Consider the following 17,261-nt stretch of genomic DNA (forward strand, 5'->3'; position numbering starts at 1 on the left):
TACGACCCTTCGTCTTTGGCCAATTCTGTCTTTGGCGAAAGCTCTTTTAAAGCTCCCGCAGGTAGAGAAGACAGTTTCCTTATGGCCTCTGCCTCCCTCCGCGTGTGCAGAAGGCTTTGTCCACTGAGTGGCGTCACCCTCTGTGCCTGAATTTACCACGTTTCTCATCACAGTGCATTTGTGGCCATGTCACTGGATTGAGAACGGGAGACCCTTAAGGGCTAAGGTCACATCTTATGCTTTCTGGGGACCGCCTGTCACTCAAATGCCACCTGCAGGGGCAGGCGCTCTGTCAACACCTGGTCACTGAATAATGAGAAAATGCACGCCACCAGGAGGTGTGACACCTCCAGAAATAGCGTTCCAGCCCCGTTCCTAAACCACGGTGCCAACTGGGGCATGACGCCCACCTCTCTGTTTTTCTCGATGTTTGCCTGTTCAGGTCAGACCAGCGTCTACTTTTCTTTCACTCACACAGAACATTTTCCAAACCGTTTCACCCAAAAGCTTTTCGGGTACCTCGATCTTCTTCAGATCATGCTATCTGATTCGGTTTTTCAATTTCTTCTAACCAAACGATACTGATTTAAAAAAAAAAAAAGGCCACTATTTTTGAGAATCTATGTGTATTCTTCTCACAAACACCGAAGGGAAGACAGTGAAAGTGTTACGATGAAGCGGGAGTGATTTGGTTGTCAACTGCATCACAAAACCTAGCACCAGAGCTGTGAGTGACCAGTGGCCCTGCTGGGTTTCTCCGGAACCCCCAGAGAGGACATGGCGCACCCTGAGGGGTCTCCTTCTGGGACCCCAGGCGTTTCCCGCCCAGGCACCACCAGCTGGACCCGCCCCCGTGTCCTGTCCCTTCTGTGCCCAGGAGCAGGTGGGAGCCAGTGGTTTGAGCCGAGCCCAAGGAGGGGGAACTCCGAGAAAGAAGGTCGAGGCCCTCGCCCCAGGCTGGAAACCTGTGGGCTTGCAAAAGCAGAAGCAGCAGAAGCTGGAGATCGTGAAAACCAGGAAAAAGAAACTCAAGTGCCAGAGTCCTTCTCGTGGAAGTTGCATCCAGGCCCTCGGTCTTTCTTCTCAAGTCGACGGTCCTTTTCAGGCGAAACCACAAGCATTGCGTATCAAGTTCACACAGCAGGAAGGTGAATAGAATTTTGTTTATTACCCACAAAAACCCCCCACTTTTCCTGTTATTTAAATACACTTGCTCTTTCCCAATTGCTGGGGAAAAAAAAAAAAAGAGATGCTCATTGCTTTGCTGTTTAACATTTTATTAATTGAAGGAAAAATGTCATCGTGATAATAGCTTCCTGTGTACATTATCTCATTTAACTCCAGTGAATTCCAGCGACACCACTGGAAAATAGGTATGTTCTTTGTCGGTATACACATGACAAACTCAGAGAGGTCAAGTAAGCTGCCAAGACTCACACAGCTAGGAAGAAACAAAACTATTCACTGTATCTTTTCACCTCACTCGCCCTTTAACCCCATAAAACCCACACTCCTTTAAAACCCTTTGCCGAGGGGACGGTATAGCTCAGTGGTAGAGCGCGTGCTTAGCATGCACGACATCCTGGGTCCGATCCCTGGTACCTCCACATACAAAAAAAAAAAAAAAAAAGATTTTAAAATCCCCTGTCATCTCTGCCAGAACAGAAGTGCCAGGAGCTGCCTCCCTGATTATAACAGTAAGCTCTGAATAAATAGCCTTTGATTAATTTTATAGGCATTCTTTATTCTTCTGAAAAGATTACCTAGAAAAGAAAAAAAAAGTGGTAATGTAGCAGTCATTGGCTGAATAAACCAAGCTGTTATTAAACATTCTAACCTTCTGAAAACAGCTAGATACGTATATTGCCGAAGAAAGAAAACAACTTTAGAATTATAATTTTTAAAAGGAGCACCCGGTTTCAATTTCCACTGATACGTTTTCTCCTCCAGTGGGTTTTTATTGCTGTCTCGTTCCTTCTGTTCCACCTGTCTGGAAACTGATTTTTCTCTGTTTGCTCCCCGTCTTGATAAGACCCCCCGGTTAATAATTATATTTATAGACGGGGAGACAGAGGCTCAGAGAGGTTAAGGTCGTCGGTCAAGATCACACAGCCCAAACCATCTGGGCTCCTAGCCCCCTGCTCTTCTGTCTTAGGTAGATCTGCCTTGGCCAGAAGTCCACGTCTGAGTCCTTGACCCCCACTGCTGGGGACCACGGCACCTGTTTAGAGAGAAGCCTGGGGCGGGATGGGGGGGGTGGCTAAGGGAACTGCCCTCATCCAAGAACTGGAGGCGTGTGTCACAACCCCTCCACTGCACCATCAGCGTCCCTTCGGGCCTTGCACCTCATGTTTCTTGCCTAATTTAATCTTGGCAAGGACCCTTAAAGATGGAGTAGCATTGAATTCTTTTGCAGATAAAGAAGACGAGGGTCGGGGAGGTTCAGGAACTTGCCCAAGGCCACAGAGGTAAGGGAAGGTCTAGGAATTAAGTCAGAGAACCTTTTACTAGTCCCGCCTCCTCTGGCCGTAAGCAGGGAGTTAGCTGGCTGGGGCGCAACACAGCGGAATTTCAGGACCAACTGAGGAATCCTATTGCTTAAGTGGTCCAGGGAGAATGTGACGCTGTTTGAAGCTCATGGAGGGGAGAAGAGCCTTCTCCTGGGGCCGGGATGGCAGGGGCTTGGAGGTCACCAGGGTGCCCGGCCCTGCCACCTGCAGCCTCTTCACACAGGCCACCGCCTTTGGCGGCGACACTCAGCTGCCGGGCCCTTGGCTAGTAGGCAGACCAGGGCACTTGGAAGTCCCGCACGCACTCCCCTTCAAGGCCCACGGCGCCCTGTGTCCCTCTTCCCGGGAACGACCCTGGGTGCAGGTGTGCTGCCCACAGCGATGCTCCGGGCACTTGTCTGTCCCTGCCAGATGCGCCCTGCAAGTCTTACAGGGCAGGGGCCTCGACTCCCGCAGCCCAGTCCCTCCCCCAGAGCTCGCGAGGGCGCGGGGTGCATTTGCAGAATTCGTGGCTCTCCCCTCTTCTGCTCAGATTGAACACCCTTGCCTGACTCCTGCTCGGGTGGGGCCCGCCTAGTCAGAATGATGGATTCCTCGCGGAGGGCGAAGAGGTGCGCCGTCAGAGCCGGCATTCCTGTTTGAACCGACACACGGCGCCGCTTCCACGCGGCTCCGGGGAGTGGGGAGGGGGAGGCCCGAGGTGCACCGAGCCCGCCGGGGACCGGGCTGCAGGTCTGCCCGCCGCACCAGCTGCCCCGCTGCCGCCCTTTCGCACTCGCGTGTGCACACAGGCCAAGATGGAAGGCGCGATCCTAACTTCTGCCTCGAGCAGGTGGGAGGGAAGACGCGAGAGGTATTCCATTGGTTGTCTGGGAAAATGAACTGCACCTTCCCCTGACTTGCCGAGGATCAACTTTGCCCACCCCCCTCGGGTGGGCACTCAGCGCCTGGGGTCGCAGCCGGAGCCTGGAAGCCAAGTGGCCCCGTGGCGAGGGAAGGGGGCCGGGTGGGCAGCGGGCGTCCCCAGACGTTGGGGAAAGTGCTGTTCGGGGTCCCGAGTCCCCCCCACCCGCCGGGGCGAGCAGGCGGGTGCCCAGAGGGATGGCCCGGGACGCGGGGCGGCGGGTCCCCGGGAGCACGCCCGCCCCGCGCGCGTGGTCCGAGGGTTAAGCGCGGTTCCCGTGGCGCGGCGGCCGGCGTCGCCGCCGGGGGCCCCAGCCCGGGAGCGCCGGCCACCGCGACGCGGCGCTGGCATGGGGAAGCGCGGTGGCGCGGGGCGGGGTGGGGGGAGCCTGGCGCGGGCGAGCGGGCGGCAGCGGGCGGAGGGCCAGCAGGTACGGCCCGCGCGCCCCGCCGCCCCGGGGGCCCCGCCGGGGCGGGGGTGCGTGCGACCCGGCCACGCGGTAAAGTTTGTGCGCGCGGCCCCGGAGTTGCGGGCGGGCCGGCGGCGCGCCCCGCTCCGTGCCCGGCTCCATGTGTCGCTCGGTGCCCCGCGCCCCCTCCGAGTCCCTCTCCGATCCACGCGCCCCGCGCCCCGCTCCGGGGGAGTCTCCCATCCCCGCGCCCCGCGCCCCGCGCCCCGCGCCGAGGGCTCTCCCATCCCCGCTCCGGTGCAGCCCGGCCGGCGCGGCGGACGCACCCCCGCAGGTGGGGAGCGCGGGCCGGCGGGGGCGCGGCGCGCAGGGGGCCCCGGAGCGCGGCCCGTGGGCGGCGCTGTGCGCGCGGGACGGGCGGCCGGCCGGGAGCGCGGGCGCCGGGTCGGAGCCGGCGGCGGGGAGGGGGGTGGGGTGGGGAGCGCGGCGGAGAAATGGGGAACCGTGCGAGTGAGCAACTTCAGGAAGTCATTGTGAAAGAAAGCCGGGAAGAGCTCGGCGGCCCGGCGAGCCGGGCGCCCTGACAAGTGCCCGCGCGGCCCGCGCCCGGGGCGGCGACTGCGGTGACGGTCCCTGGGGCCCCGCGGGGCGCAGCCGAGACCCGCGCGGGACCCTTGGCCGCGGCGGGGCAGCCGATCGGGCGCGCCCGCGGGGCGGAGGAGCCCGGCTCTGAGGACCCGCTGCGGACCCCCCCGAAGTGCGACGCCCGAGTCCACGTGAGTGCTTTGCGATGGAATTTCAGTAGGAAAACTTGGGGCAGCTGATGGACGGAGAAGGAGAGACAGAGGGAAAGAAAGGAGGCGCAGGTGGGTGCCGCCTGGGTTCGCCCTGGTCAGCTTCTCCTTTCCGGGGACGGGGAGAGCGGCGACCTTCGCCAAAACCTCGGCCACTTCGAGCTGCGTGAAGGTCCAGGCCGGCAGGGGGACACTTCTGAGCCGCCCCGCTGCCACCATGAGGAGGACCTTCTGGCTCCCAGCCGTATTTAAATTGATGCAGGCTTATGCAGTGAGATCGCGGAAGTCAGCCTTTACATAAAGTCATTCCGCTGGAGCTTTCTTGTCTTATTTTTGAGGCGAGGCATTTTTGCTCCGGCTGTAAAATAACTTGATCGAGTCTGAGCTCGCTTTTTGCAAAATAGGAATGATCCCGGTGTGGAAAAGTTGGTGGTACTTTTGCTGAGGGCCATGTCTGGCCCTCGCGGTTAGGAAACCCCTCGGTGAAAAGGCACCGGGTTCCTTGCGACTCTGAAATGTGTTTCTACAAATTTGTCAGGGATCCTGGCTGATTCCTAAGGAAGCTTCCTGAAGCTGTGATTGTATTTTTCCTTCTAACTTGGAGGCACCGAGTGTGGCACAGATGAGACGCAATGAGGGCGAAAGAGAAGGGTCACCATTCCCAGGGTCTGAGCAGACACCGCTTGCAAATGCAGTTTCCATTCTGTCTGGGCAGCAGCAGCCGCTGGAGTGCGTTTCCAGGCCGTGTGTGTGTGTGTGTGTGTGTGTGTGTGTGTGTGTGTGTGTGTGTGTGTCTCCCTCTCTCACACACTCACAGGCTCCCACCCTGCTCCCCGAGGAGCTTTGAGATGCCTCGGTTTAAACTTGGAGACACAAACCAGTATTGAAGGCATATCTCCTTACCAGTCAGATCAACTTCTGTTAAAAGTAAAAAAAAAAAAAAAAAAAATAGAAAATTATGGAAGTTGAAAATATTTATCACGCATAATATTTCAAGTTTGGTGGAAATTTAAAGGCTATTAAGGATTGGTTCACTTTGGTTATGGGTTGATCGGAATCCACAACCTGCAGGAAACACTCTGAGGCCCTTGAATATATTTCTTTGTTTGAAAATGTTTATTTGATCAGGTTGTTTGGATGGATTCACCTTTGATACGGGATTTTTAAAGTAACAGTTCTGGTGTTACTTACAGTGAATGTGCCAGAATCGTTTCAGGGACAAATCAGATTATTTGCTACGTGGCTGAAAATTTAAACAGTCACAAATATCTGTGGCCAGGAGGAATATACTTGCCTGTACCTTAGGACATACAGAGAGAGTTATAAAATAATTTGTCCCCGTGGATATAAACGGTGGTGTCACATTTTAAAATCCTATGCAATTTGGGTTTGATATAATGTATCTGCTATCAGAACTTCCCATGGACATACACATTTATTCCTTTTTTAACGTGGGGGAAAAAAAGTGCTTCTCGGTCTCAAAGTCCACCAGAGCTGAAGACACAAACATATTACAGAGCTGAATGGTCAGGTTTTCTGCCCCTTCTGTTTCGTGGTGATAGTTGAAGGGAGGAGTTTGAGACGCCCCACCCGGCTTATGTCTTCACTTCATTCTTCTTTTAATTAAAGGGCTGCTTCTTGGAAAACTCTGCATCCTCTGGAATTCAGAAGCACTGTAGTAATAACAGCCCTTCATCAGGGTCTCGGGGGATGAGCCCTCAGGTCCGTAAATGAAAGTGTGTGTGTGTGTGTGTTACGTCTTTTGAGAAGTTTGCCCCGAGGAGAGAGTCTTGTAGCCATTTCTCTTGTAAAAAAAAATTAAGATCACAGCCAACTTCCTGGCCAGGAGGCCTGCCGCCTGCCGAGCTGGGGAGCTCTGTGTCTTCCTCACTCGCCTGGGGACTCAGAGTTTGCCGAGAGGTGCCCTTTGCTTTGGGGACCTCCCCCCTCCACCCCCCACCCCCCCACCGCGCCCTGGGACTTGGATGTGTGTGTCCCCGTTTGGTTGGCCTGATAGCGTATGGTCAGTGTGAGCGTCAAGCTCTTGAGGTCGGAGAGGACGCGAGGTTTATATACATTGTCTACTACGAGCCACGCTGCGAAAGCCACACCCCACACACACGCCGCTTATGTGCAGCCTGGTGCGTATTAATAGACACAGGAAATAAAGACATTATGCGAGCGTGTGCACAGCCGGCGTGGGAAGAGATGCGTGGGGGGGCCGGGTGCCACGGGCCTTCAGCATCAGACGCACCTGGCCTGAGTCATAAACCCCCCCCTTTTTGGAATTTCTTTCTTTTCACCGTTTGCTAAGACAAGGCGGGTTTTCCGACTTGTGCAACGGTGAGCGTTGGTCCAAGGATGTTAGTCCTTTGAGGGGTGTCTGCCTCAGACGCTGGCAGTTAACCCCGAATGCGTCAAGTGTGGCCGCGCCGAGGGGCATTTTTGTTTTCTTTCCTCTCCCCTAATCTTTGTAATTATGAAGTCGTCTCGCTGTGAAATAAGTAATGGTTTCCTGGCCTTGCTGGAATGGGGAGTCAGGTGCTCCAGGCCCTAGGGAGCGAGAGAGCGAAGACCCTTTTGGGTGATTTCCTTGCTCTTTCTATACGAATTTTTGGGCGCTGTGACTCCTGCTTCTGGCCACGAGACGGTTAACGTCAGTCCCGGTCCCCGGTGGGGCCACTGGTGTGTGCAGGGCCCTCAGACGTGTGGACTGTCCTTCCATTACCGGGGAGCAATCAGCGATGCATCCTTTGAGGCTTACGAGGGGGGACCATTCCGTTTTCGCTCAAAACAGGCACCCGTCCAAGTGGGATCTGGACAAACACATTTCAAGTCCAGCCGAGGAGGGAGCGGGGAGTGGGGCCCCCCAGGGGCCGGATCCCAGGCCAGGGCAGCAGCTCGGACCGTGGTGTGGCCCAGACGCTGACGCTGGCTCCTTCGCGTAGACCTGGGTGACTGGCGTTCCTGGCCGTTGAATAAATGAGTCCCCTCCCCTGCCCCCGTTATCTTTCTGCCTCTCCGGCAATGTCTGTTCACGCCCTTCCACATTCAGGGTGTTTGTTTTACTAGCCTGTGTTTGCCAGGGTTTTGAAATGCTGGGTGCTGTTCTAAAGAACATGTTTGAGAGGCTCTGAGACGTTAAGAGGGGAAGGCTGCGGTCAGGGTCACAAGCAAAACAGCAAACCAAAGAGGCTTTGCAGAAGGATCCCAAGTGGAGACGTGGGCAGGGCCGGCCCTGCGCGGTGTGTGTCGCTGCGGGTCTCTGCCGAGAAGGGTCTGGTGGGGGGGCCTGTTCAGTTGGGTTTTTTTTTTTTTCCTTCTCCAATGTTACTGCAGGGAACAGGTACACATCCTGTGTGCTTCCCATGGCCAAGCTAAACGTGGTGAGGACTCCAAGTCCCGGGCCTGGGGGCCACTGGTCATCCCTGCCCCAGGCCTGGTCCTGTTTCCCTCCTCCCGTGGCCTGCGGGGGAGCTCACGCTGCCTGTTGAGTGAAAGCTCCCTCTCCCGCCCCCCGCGAGCCCATCGGAGCCGCCGACGTCCGCATCATCTCTGAACCCGATTTGGTCAGGACAGGAAACTCAAGCTCCCTTCCTGCCCATGTTTTCCTGAGAGAAAAACACTCTTCCCTCCTTTTTTGCATATTTGGCAAGTCGGTCCACCTTCCTCTCCGCCCCAGTGGAGTGCGGGCCAGGCGCTGGTGACGGAGGGTCCCTTCCAGGTGGCGGAGTCGAGGGGACTCTGGGCAGCCCGGGGTCCGCAGACCCCAGCCCTCAAAGGTAGGATTGGGTGGGAGAGGCAGCCCCCCCACCCTGGGGTCCCTGGGAGGCACAGGCTCCTCGGTGAGTGTCGCTGGTTTCTTTGCTGCCTCAGCCTGGACGGGCCACCTGCCGTCTTCCCGGCGGGTGGCGGCCTGGGTCCCAGCACCTGCCGGGCACCCCCACCCCGCGGGGCTGTCTGAGGGTGATGGAGAGCCCATCACGCGCCAGTTGCGCTCTCTCGGCTTTCGGGTGGTCCCACGCGCCACCTCCTGATGGCTGGTGGCCCAGGGCCACCGCGTAACGGATGGCTTCAAGCAGGCCCTCATTAGTGGTGAAGGGCCCGCTTCGTTTTCTCCCATTCAAGTGTGCAATGATTTATGTCTCTTCAGCAGCCGGCTCACTGCTGGAGGAAATCTGACTCCCCTTCCTGCCGGTGTTCGCGCCAAAAGCTGGCTGCCATGGATGGGCAGCCGGGAGCGAGCCTCCAGCGTGTGCTGCGTGGGGGACCCGAGGCTGTTCCTTTGGGGCCCCCCAGCCCTTCCGTCCTCTCTGCCCCTCCGCCTCTGACTCTCCTCCGCCTTTCTTCCAAGTGTGGGGTTTGGGCTGAAACCACTAAGAACAGCTTACAGAATTTTTGAGGGACCCCATCCACGCTGACACGGACGTCTGTGTCCCCGTTTGGGAGGTCACAGACACTCCCAGGCGCTTTTCTGGCAGTCTGAAGCTGTCTGAAATCGAACAGCGTGGTTCGGATCCGAGTCCTTTCCTAAAGCCATGTGTTCCAGTACGAATTTGGATTCCTGAGTTTCGGGCCCATTTTTGGGGTTACATCAGGTTTTCTGGGTGAACTTGGAGCAAATGGAACAGGCCATGAGATCCTTCCCCTCGACCTGATGGGGGAAAAAAAATGTTTCTCTTAGAATCTTGAGGAGGAATGAAAATGAGGGATTCATCTTTCATAAGCTGCCTTCTGAGGCATTCTGAAGTGTCCCCTGGGCTCTTAATGGAAATTGCAAAGTGCCAGTGACCGCCCCCCTCCGGCACGAGCCCACTTTTAGCCTGAAAAAGTGACCTTTTTCCCTCCTCCTTTTGTACTGAGTTTTGTGCAGGGCAGAAAATTAAAGTGTTGTTCGAACAGGTTCACGGTGACAGCGGATTGAGAAATTGTGTACCCTGCTTCGTTAAATTAAAATCCGACTGCTAATGACCTCAGCTTGTTAGAGATAAGGCCAGTAATTACCATTTAAAAATCATGTGATCCCACTGGCACCACCGAAGAAAAAAAAAGAAAAAAGAAAAAAACCATAAAAATAAAATTTAGAAAAATGGTTTGGAAATTCCTAGTGCATTTCTGTGTTTCCTCGCTTCTGCCTAGACTGATAGGTGTTAAACCTGCATTAAAAGACTTTTTTTCAGTTTAATTTGGTGCAGACAGGCTTTTGTAAAAGAAATCCAGTTTGCTGCAAAAAAAAAAATAAATTAATAAAATCACTGTAAGTCAAATATTGAAAAGAAAGAATTTAAACTTAAGGGCCGCAGAAGAATTCTGACTGCACTGTTTCAGATGTTTTCCCTGCATGTTGCTCCCGTGAATATTTCTGCCCGATTATAGAGACAGGCTGATTTTTGTAGCCCTGCGAATGAGGAAGTTGTAAGTTTCTGTGAGGTTCCACTGATGACACCCCCCCTCCCCCTGGGTTTGCATGAAGACGATGCAGACGAAAGGTTGTGGGTTACAGCCTAGGCCCCGAGCAGTCCTGGTTGGGCCTGCCACCCTCTGGGACATCATTTTCCTCATGGACCCTGTCACGTGTTCTGTGGTGCTGGGTTTGTCCTCAGGGCCGTGCGGGCTTTGGTGCTGAGCTCTGTCCATCACAGACAGAAATGGAAGTCTAGAGCGTGCTTTGCTGGGTTGCTGCACCAGAGAGCCAGCTCAGAATAGCAAATATTCCTGTGTGCGTCGCCCGTCGCAATCACTGTGGCCAGATCGTGGGTGCCCTGAGCCTCCCCCGACACAGTTTAACCTGACTTCAGCTGAAGCATGTGAAGCCGGGGTGAGCGAAGGAAATCCCCCACGTACTGAAGCTTCTGAGACACTGAGTGATGGTTAAGGAAACCTGCATTTTGAATTTACGTTCTGTAGGCAGTGAAGATCGTTTGGAAAAGCAAACACAGATGGGTTTTTTTTTTCCTAAGCATTTTGAGAAAAAGTTACTTTATTTCAATTTGTTCTAGCCGATAGTATTGTGTGGGTGTTGTAAACAGAACTGAGGTCAGAATGCAAGTCCTTCCGGGAGAATTACCCATGGGCCCGAAAACCATGTGGCCTTAACCTGGGGAGGGTTACGGAGCCGTTCAGGTGTTGGTCCCCACCCCTCTCCGGAGCGCAGACAAAATCCCCCATATTACAGACTGGGCTGGAGCAGCCTTTTATGTTTTGTTGAATAGGAGGTAGATGGAGATTTAAGCTTCAGTGAATCAGATGCTAGTCTAGAATACATTCTCTCTCTCTGTTTGCATCTAGGTTTGCAACTAAGTCACTCAAACAAACAAACAAACAAAAAACAAACGTGACAGCACCTAAGATGATGTCCTCAGTGGGAAAGTCAGCGACAGCTTTTCAATTACTGTTCATAAATAGATACGTATACATTGTAAGCAACCAGATTACCCTGGGAGGGTTAGCATAATTTTACTTCCTTGGGTCTAAAGAACATGTAGCTTTAAAAAGAAGTCTCGTGGCTTAGTGGAAACTTCGTCCTGCAAGTACGTTTTTCGCTTTGGAATGTCACGGATGTGCAACTGGGTTTTGCTGCCTTTAATGTAGAGTTTTTAACGCATCCAGAGAAAATGATACTGGTATGTTAGGACAACGTCCCTGCTGAGAAGTCGAGATGAGAACACTGTGTTCTTTACGACAGCGTCTTTGCCCTGCGAAGGGCAGAACCAAGTTAACGTTGCATTTATTTTTTTTTTAATGAAAAAAAAATCTTTGAACCTGATAGAAACACAAGTAATTCCAGGCTCCTGTGTCCCTTCTTGATAATGACGGGAGGTCAGCACTTTGGGGAGATGTTTGTGTAAATCTGTGTATTGGGGGCAGTTTCTGCATTTTTTTTCTTTTTTTAGGATGTAGGTCTCACTTTTGTTTTCCAGTTGCTGGCCATGCATAAAGTCTTCTAAAATCGGGAAGAGGCCGGAAAAAAATGATTCTAAACTTAGATGTTATTTTTTTTAATTTTTTTTTTTTTTTTTTTTTTACTGGAGTGATGAAGGGCCAAAGGCATTTCTATTTGAGGAAGCTACATAGGAAGTGGCCTGTGATGACAGCCATGATCAGGAAAAGTCCTACAAAAGTGTATGTAAATTGGGGGCACGTCTGCCTCCCTCAGGATTGCTGAAGACGCAGTGGTGGCTGTTAGCGGTTGGAGAGCCCGTGGTTCAGGGACGTGGAGCTCTCTGCAAGGTGCACGCACGAGGCGGGGGAAGGACACACAGCAGGGATGCTGCACCCGGGCCCCTCCTGGACCAACCTGACATCCACCCGTCCTGAGAGCGACCTGTAAACCCAGGAGACTGTCTCCAGCCCCCTTTTCAAATTTCTAATATCTCACATCTTTTTTTTTTTTCTTCTTTCTTTCTTTTTCCTACCTCACTTTGAGACAGGTGGCCCCATGATGGCTTTGAAAAACACTCTTGTGGTTCATTTTCCTCCTGTATTAAGCACCTTTTCATGCAGGATGTCTTCAGATGGCAGAGTTCTTAGCTCTGTTTTGGAAGGGCCTCCTCAGCTCCCCCCTGCCCCGTCCTCTTTTGCATATCAGTGCCTGCCCCTCGGTGGGGGGAAAAATGTGAGGACAGAATTGCACATCTGAGCTAATTTGCCCTCAGAGAGCTGGTTCACAGCAGAATCAACCGCCAGAGGAGGCGTTTTTTTTCTGCGGCTCAGTTAAATATGGGGGAGGGGGTGGGGGGGAGGGTGAAATTCAAACTGAATTCCCCGCCATCCTGTTTAGATCTTGTTTGCATTGTTCTTGGGGCCAGCCAGCATGTCTGCGGCGGCGTAAAGGTGACAACTGTGTGGATTGGCAGCTCATTTGGGGAACCTGAAAAGAATCAGCGATGAAATAAGAGTGTTCAGAAGTTGTGAGGGTCTCCTGACCTGTTTTGTTCAGTTGTTAAGGAAAACCCATCCGGTCCCCGCCGCCCGAACCGGACACAAAGACCCCACACGTGCGCCTGCTTTCTCCTGGAACGTTCTCTTTCTTAAGATACAGGGTGGTTCACGGTGATGCGATAGGTTTGCAAAAGAGAAAATCCACCTGTCTGAACATGAGAGGACACAGGCGTAGTGGGTTTTATTAAAGAGATCTGTGATGCAAGGCATGTTAAATAGATTATGGTCTTGGTCCCTGTTCCCCCTTCAAAATAAGCATCATCGGGTGAATGCGGAAATGACCCTGAACGTAACTCTGGGGCAACCTCACTCATCAGGGAGGGGACATAATTAATTAGTAGCCTACCTTTGACCGAATGGCCAGAATGTGACTGCATCGTGGAAGTTTTGTGATGGAGTCTGCCTGAACTGCAGTGTGTTGCAAAGCACATGCCTATTTTTCTATGAAGATGCAGGTAACGCATCCTTGTCCCTTTATTTGAGATTTGGGACCCGTTTCCTGGGGCTGTGAGGTTCCGGCGGGCAGGAATGGTACCGTCCAGTGGTCATGGGTTCAGATCTCAGCTCTGCTGTCTGTGTAGACGTGTGGCCTAGAGCAGGCTACTTCTTTCCTAACCTCAGTTTTCTCATCTGTAAAATGGAGATAAGAATAGAGATCATTGCATGAGAACAGTCCTGATGCAGTCTATTTGCATGGATTAAGGATGCACGCTTAGGAAAACAGGAGTTGAGTGTGAGATCTAATGTGGACACTGCCAGGCGCTGAGATAAAACAGCGGACAAGGTGGGTGATGGTCATGGTCTTGGAATCAGCAGGTAAATGCCAGGTGCACAGTAGTTGCTTCAGGAAAACTATTTAATACCACATCCTTCTGTTTACTGTGATTTTCTGGCATATATTAGGTGCTCAAGAGGTGTTCTGAAATATTACTGGACAGAAAATTGCCTACATGGTATCAGGGGAGGGGAAAGACGTTTGTTTAAAAAAAATGTAGTTCGTGCTGTTTACATCTCAGAGAAGGAACTTTTGAAAAGCCCATGGAAGGACTCTGTGCCCCCTGTGGCTCACGACAGCACGTCTGGCCTCCTAGCCACTTCATCCTCTCCTCGCCGTGAATTCGTGAATTGGAAAATCATCAGGTTGAGGTTCTCCACAAGCTTTCTGGCTTCATGGATCCAGGCTCAGGTCTGGGGGTAGGGAAAGGCCGCGGCGCTTCAGAGCATGTGCTTGGGGTGGGGAGAGGAGGCGTTCGTGGGAAAGAAACGAGGGGCGCGGCGGGAGGAGGCAGAGGAGGGTCTGAGCACCGCCCCCCGGTCTGTCCCGAGCTCTTCCTGGAGCTCCTGCTCACGGGCGGGGTGGAAAGGAGGACGGTCCTGGACACGTGCCCGGACTCCTCGCTCGGAAGCCTGCACTGCCCAGGGCTGTTGGATGCTTCTGGCCTGCAGATGGCCAGGTTCCAGGCCCCGTGGGGCGGGGGGAGGAGAGGCAGGCGAGGTCAGAGAGGGGGGCCTCTGAATGGTCTCGCTGTCCCCAGGGAAGCGCCAGGTCTCCTGGAGGACACCGGGGTCCTGCAGCTCTGCTCCATCTTGTCCTCGATCCTTACATCCCCTACTGTCCAAACTCAGCCAGGTGCCCGCTCCAGAGAGAGAGGCGGGGGGAGAGGGGGGGAGAGGGGCCGGACCTCAGCTCAGCGGCCCGTCCTCAGTGGGGGCCCAGGGACGCCAGGCTGCGCCCTCCTGGAGGGCCGGCCGTCCACCGCCTCCATCACGTGGCGCGCCCTTATCTCTCCATCCAGTTCCCCTTGCGCGAGGCTCAGAACGGCCCGCTCCGAGGAGACAATAAACGCATTCATGTCTGTAAGAAGTGCGCGGTGACAGTGAGGGACGGACTGGGCTGGGCTCCCTGCGCTCTGGATGCGGCGCTCTGGCCTCCGGCCGTCTGGGCCTCGCAGGTGGAGCAGAAAGTTGCAGTGAGCTTGTGAAGTGACCCGCCTCCCTTCCCAGGCCTCCTGGTCTGGGTTTGGGTGCCGGGGAAGGTTCCCAGAAACAAGTTATTAAGTGGCTTTGGGGATGAACCCCTCTTAACTGACTGCAAACTCTTTTACACTGAGATCCGATCAAGCCTGAATTCCGTTTTCCACTTGGCTCTGGGCCTTGCTTCCTTGTGGGGAAGAGAAATGCAGAGCTCGGGCTGGGGGAGCGGGGAGGGGAGTGGGTGTAGCTCAGGGGTAGAGCACATGCTTAGCATGCATGAGGTCCTGGGTCGATCCCCGGTCCCTCCATTAAAACAATAATAATAAACAAATCGAATTACCTCTCCCTGCAGGGGCAAAAAGAGAATTTGGCTTTAGGGGAGGGTGTGGCTCAGGGCTAGAGCACGTGCTTGGCACACAGGAAGTCCTGGGTCCCATCCCCAGCCCCTCCATCGGAAAGAAATGCAGACCTTGGCTTGCAAACGCATTAATGTTATGTCACGTCCCTCTAGAGAGCCTTCAGGGCTGCCCCTGGTCACTCGGTCTTGGAGGAAAAGGAATTTCCTTTCCCTCGGACAGGTTTCCACTGGTGCATTATTCCTCTGGTCTTTGTGCCAAAGCAGAGTCGCTTTGAGAAAAGAAAAAGTCAGTACCCTTTGGTCCCAAGAGATACAAAAATGTAGAGTTTGGGGAAGTTTGTGGGAGTTTGTCAGGCCACCCCTCCACCCCACAGTGTGATGTCAGAACAGACGGGCCAGGTGAGGGCAGGCCCGGGGGTGGGGGGGCTGGGAGAGTGCAGAACGGGGGGACCCCGTAATAGGGTGCAGTGGCCCCGCTGTCAGATAGGGTGGGTAGAGGGTGTGCATGAAAATCGAAGCGAGGCTGATTACCCAACATAGCTGCGTGTGATGGGGGTGGGGGTGGGATGGGGGTGGGGCGGGGTTACGGACATTCAGTGGAAATGGACACAGGCCTGGGGCTCAGATCCAGCGTCCTCTGCTCGCCGTGGTCCGCCTCTCACACCCCCACTGTCCGGAGCACAGAGGGATGCGGGTTCCAGGAAGGCACCCTCGCCCCTGCTCCCTGGGGATGCGTGTGTGCGCACGCTCCCTGCACCCCGCCCCACGGTGCCTGGTCTGCACCCCGTCCACGGGCTCAGAGCATCAGTTTGCTGCTTTGGGACGTGTTGTCACGTCTCCCCGCGTGAACGGAAGGATGCATGGAGCAGGGCTCGGCGAGGGTGGATGGAGTCTGTCCTGCCAGCAAACCCAGAGGGTCCGTGACAAAGGTCTCTGGAAGGAGGGACACCTTCTCCCGCGGGGCTGAGATGGGGCGCCTTCAGCTCGTCTATAGAACACTTTTTTTTTTCCCTTTTCACTGGAAATTACTTGAATTACAAGAGGATACTGGTGAAGTCAGTCTCTGCCACAGAAAACTTGGATGTTAATGCATATTTGCAAAATAAAAAGATGCGTGTAACATGAAATGAAAAAATATCTTACACCAGTTTATTTGGAAAATGTCCAGTGCCCTGCTGTTCCTAAAAAAAAAAAAAGTCTTGTGTGTTTATAAATAAATACACACAGAAAAAAAAATGTAGTTCTCTAAGTGGTGGAAATTTGGGGCATTTATTTGCCTTTATTAAAAAATAGAGTCGTGAAAAAATTCTATCACTTCCACAGCCAAAAAGCTCAAAGTCAACATAATAAAAAAGGCGGGTTAACGTAACAGTGGTTGCCGAAAGATCTGAGTTCTGCTCGAAGGCTCTCCAGTCATCATGAGGCTGTTTTAGAGCTGGTTTGTGATATTTGACCATAAAATATTGCATTTGTCTTCAGAAAACCGAATCTCGTACTGCATGGCACGGGGAATACAATTTTCCTCATCTGAGTCTGTCTTATTTCTTTATAATCGTTCTGAGGGTTTCAGAAGAGTCACAGGTTTTTGCCTTTCTTGGTGTCCAAGGAGGTGGGACTTGGGCACACGGGGTTTTGGGGACACTGGTGTTGGTTTCATGTTTGCCTGGCTTTGGCTTGGGTGTGGACCCTCAGTCTTGGGGCTGAAACCCAGGCAGGCCCTGGAACCCTCTTCCCTTGTGGGGTCACGGCTGCCCCCCCGAGGCACACACTTGCCTTGGAAATTGGTGTCATGACTCAGGCTGGTGCAGGGACTTTCAGAAACACAGGGAAACCTTCTGCATCCGGGAATGCACACCTTCTTCATGACAAGGGCTGGTGTTGGTGAAACTGAGGTTGTGTGCCCATGTGCCCCGTGACAGCGGTCACACACACACACACACACACACACATGCACACACACACGTGGCCTCTGTCTGCTCAGAGCTTTCAACCAGGCTGGAGACGGGAGGGCCCCTGACCCCTCCATCGGTGTCCGGGCTGGAAAGCTCAGATCCACACGTCCGAGCCACCGAGACACACAGGTGGTCCCCCAGGAAAAAGTGACCCGATTCAGACCCAACAGACAGACTCGGTTTTGCTGGTTAGGGAAGGACCTCTCCCGAAGGCTGCCCAGCGGAGGAGAAGTGAGCAGGCTTTGCTCAGGTCACCTTCTGCTGGGCCACACATTTCTTATCCACGGAGCCACCAGCTGCCATGCATCGCGGGCACCTGCGTCCTGGGAGGCGCATGCGGCCACTGCTCCCTGGTGTTCGTGGGGGCTGGACCACAGCCTTGGGGACAGACCAGGGCATCCCCACCCAGGGCAGCTCCT

At 54.0% G+C, this 17,261-nt stretch overlaps 1 protein-coding gene across 11 annotated transcripts in view; it reads left to right on the forward strand.

Moving 5' to 3' along the window:
* Positions 1-1,604: 1,604 nt before the first annotated feature.
* Positions 1,605-17,261, forward strand: part of IKZF1 (IKAROS family zinc finger 1) — an 89,204-nt gene continuing 73,547 nt past the window's right edge. The window contains exon 1 of one of the 11 annotated variants that reach the window (XM_074358683.1): positions 1,605-3,121. Coding sequence is in view for 6 of the 11 variants with exons in the window: in XM_074358686.1 (XP_074214787.1) it covers positions 4,647-4,689 (43 nt within the window). In the remaining 5 variants the exon portion in view is untranslated. The other 10 variants (XM_074358682.1, XM_074358681.1, XM_074358686.1 and 7 more) reach the window with 10 other exon arrangements.

The sequence above is a fragment of the Camelus bactrianus genome, chromosome 36, assembly GCF_048773025.1.
Source record: "Camelus bactrianus isolate YW-2024 breed Bactrian camel chromosome 36, ASM4877302v1, whole genome shotgun sequence".
In the NCBI taxonomy this organism is placed as follows: domain Eukaryota; kingdom Metazoa; phylum Chordata; class Mammalia; order Artiodactyla; family Camelidae; genus Camelus; species Camelus bactrianus.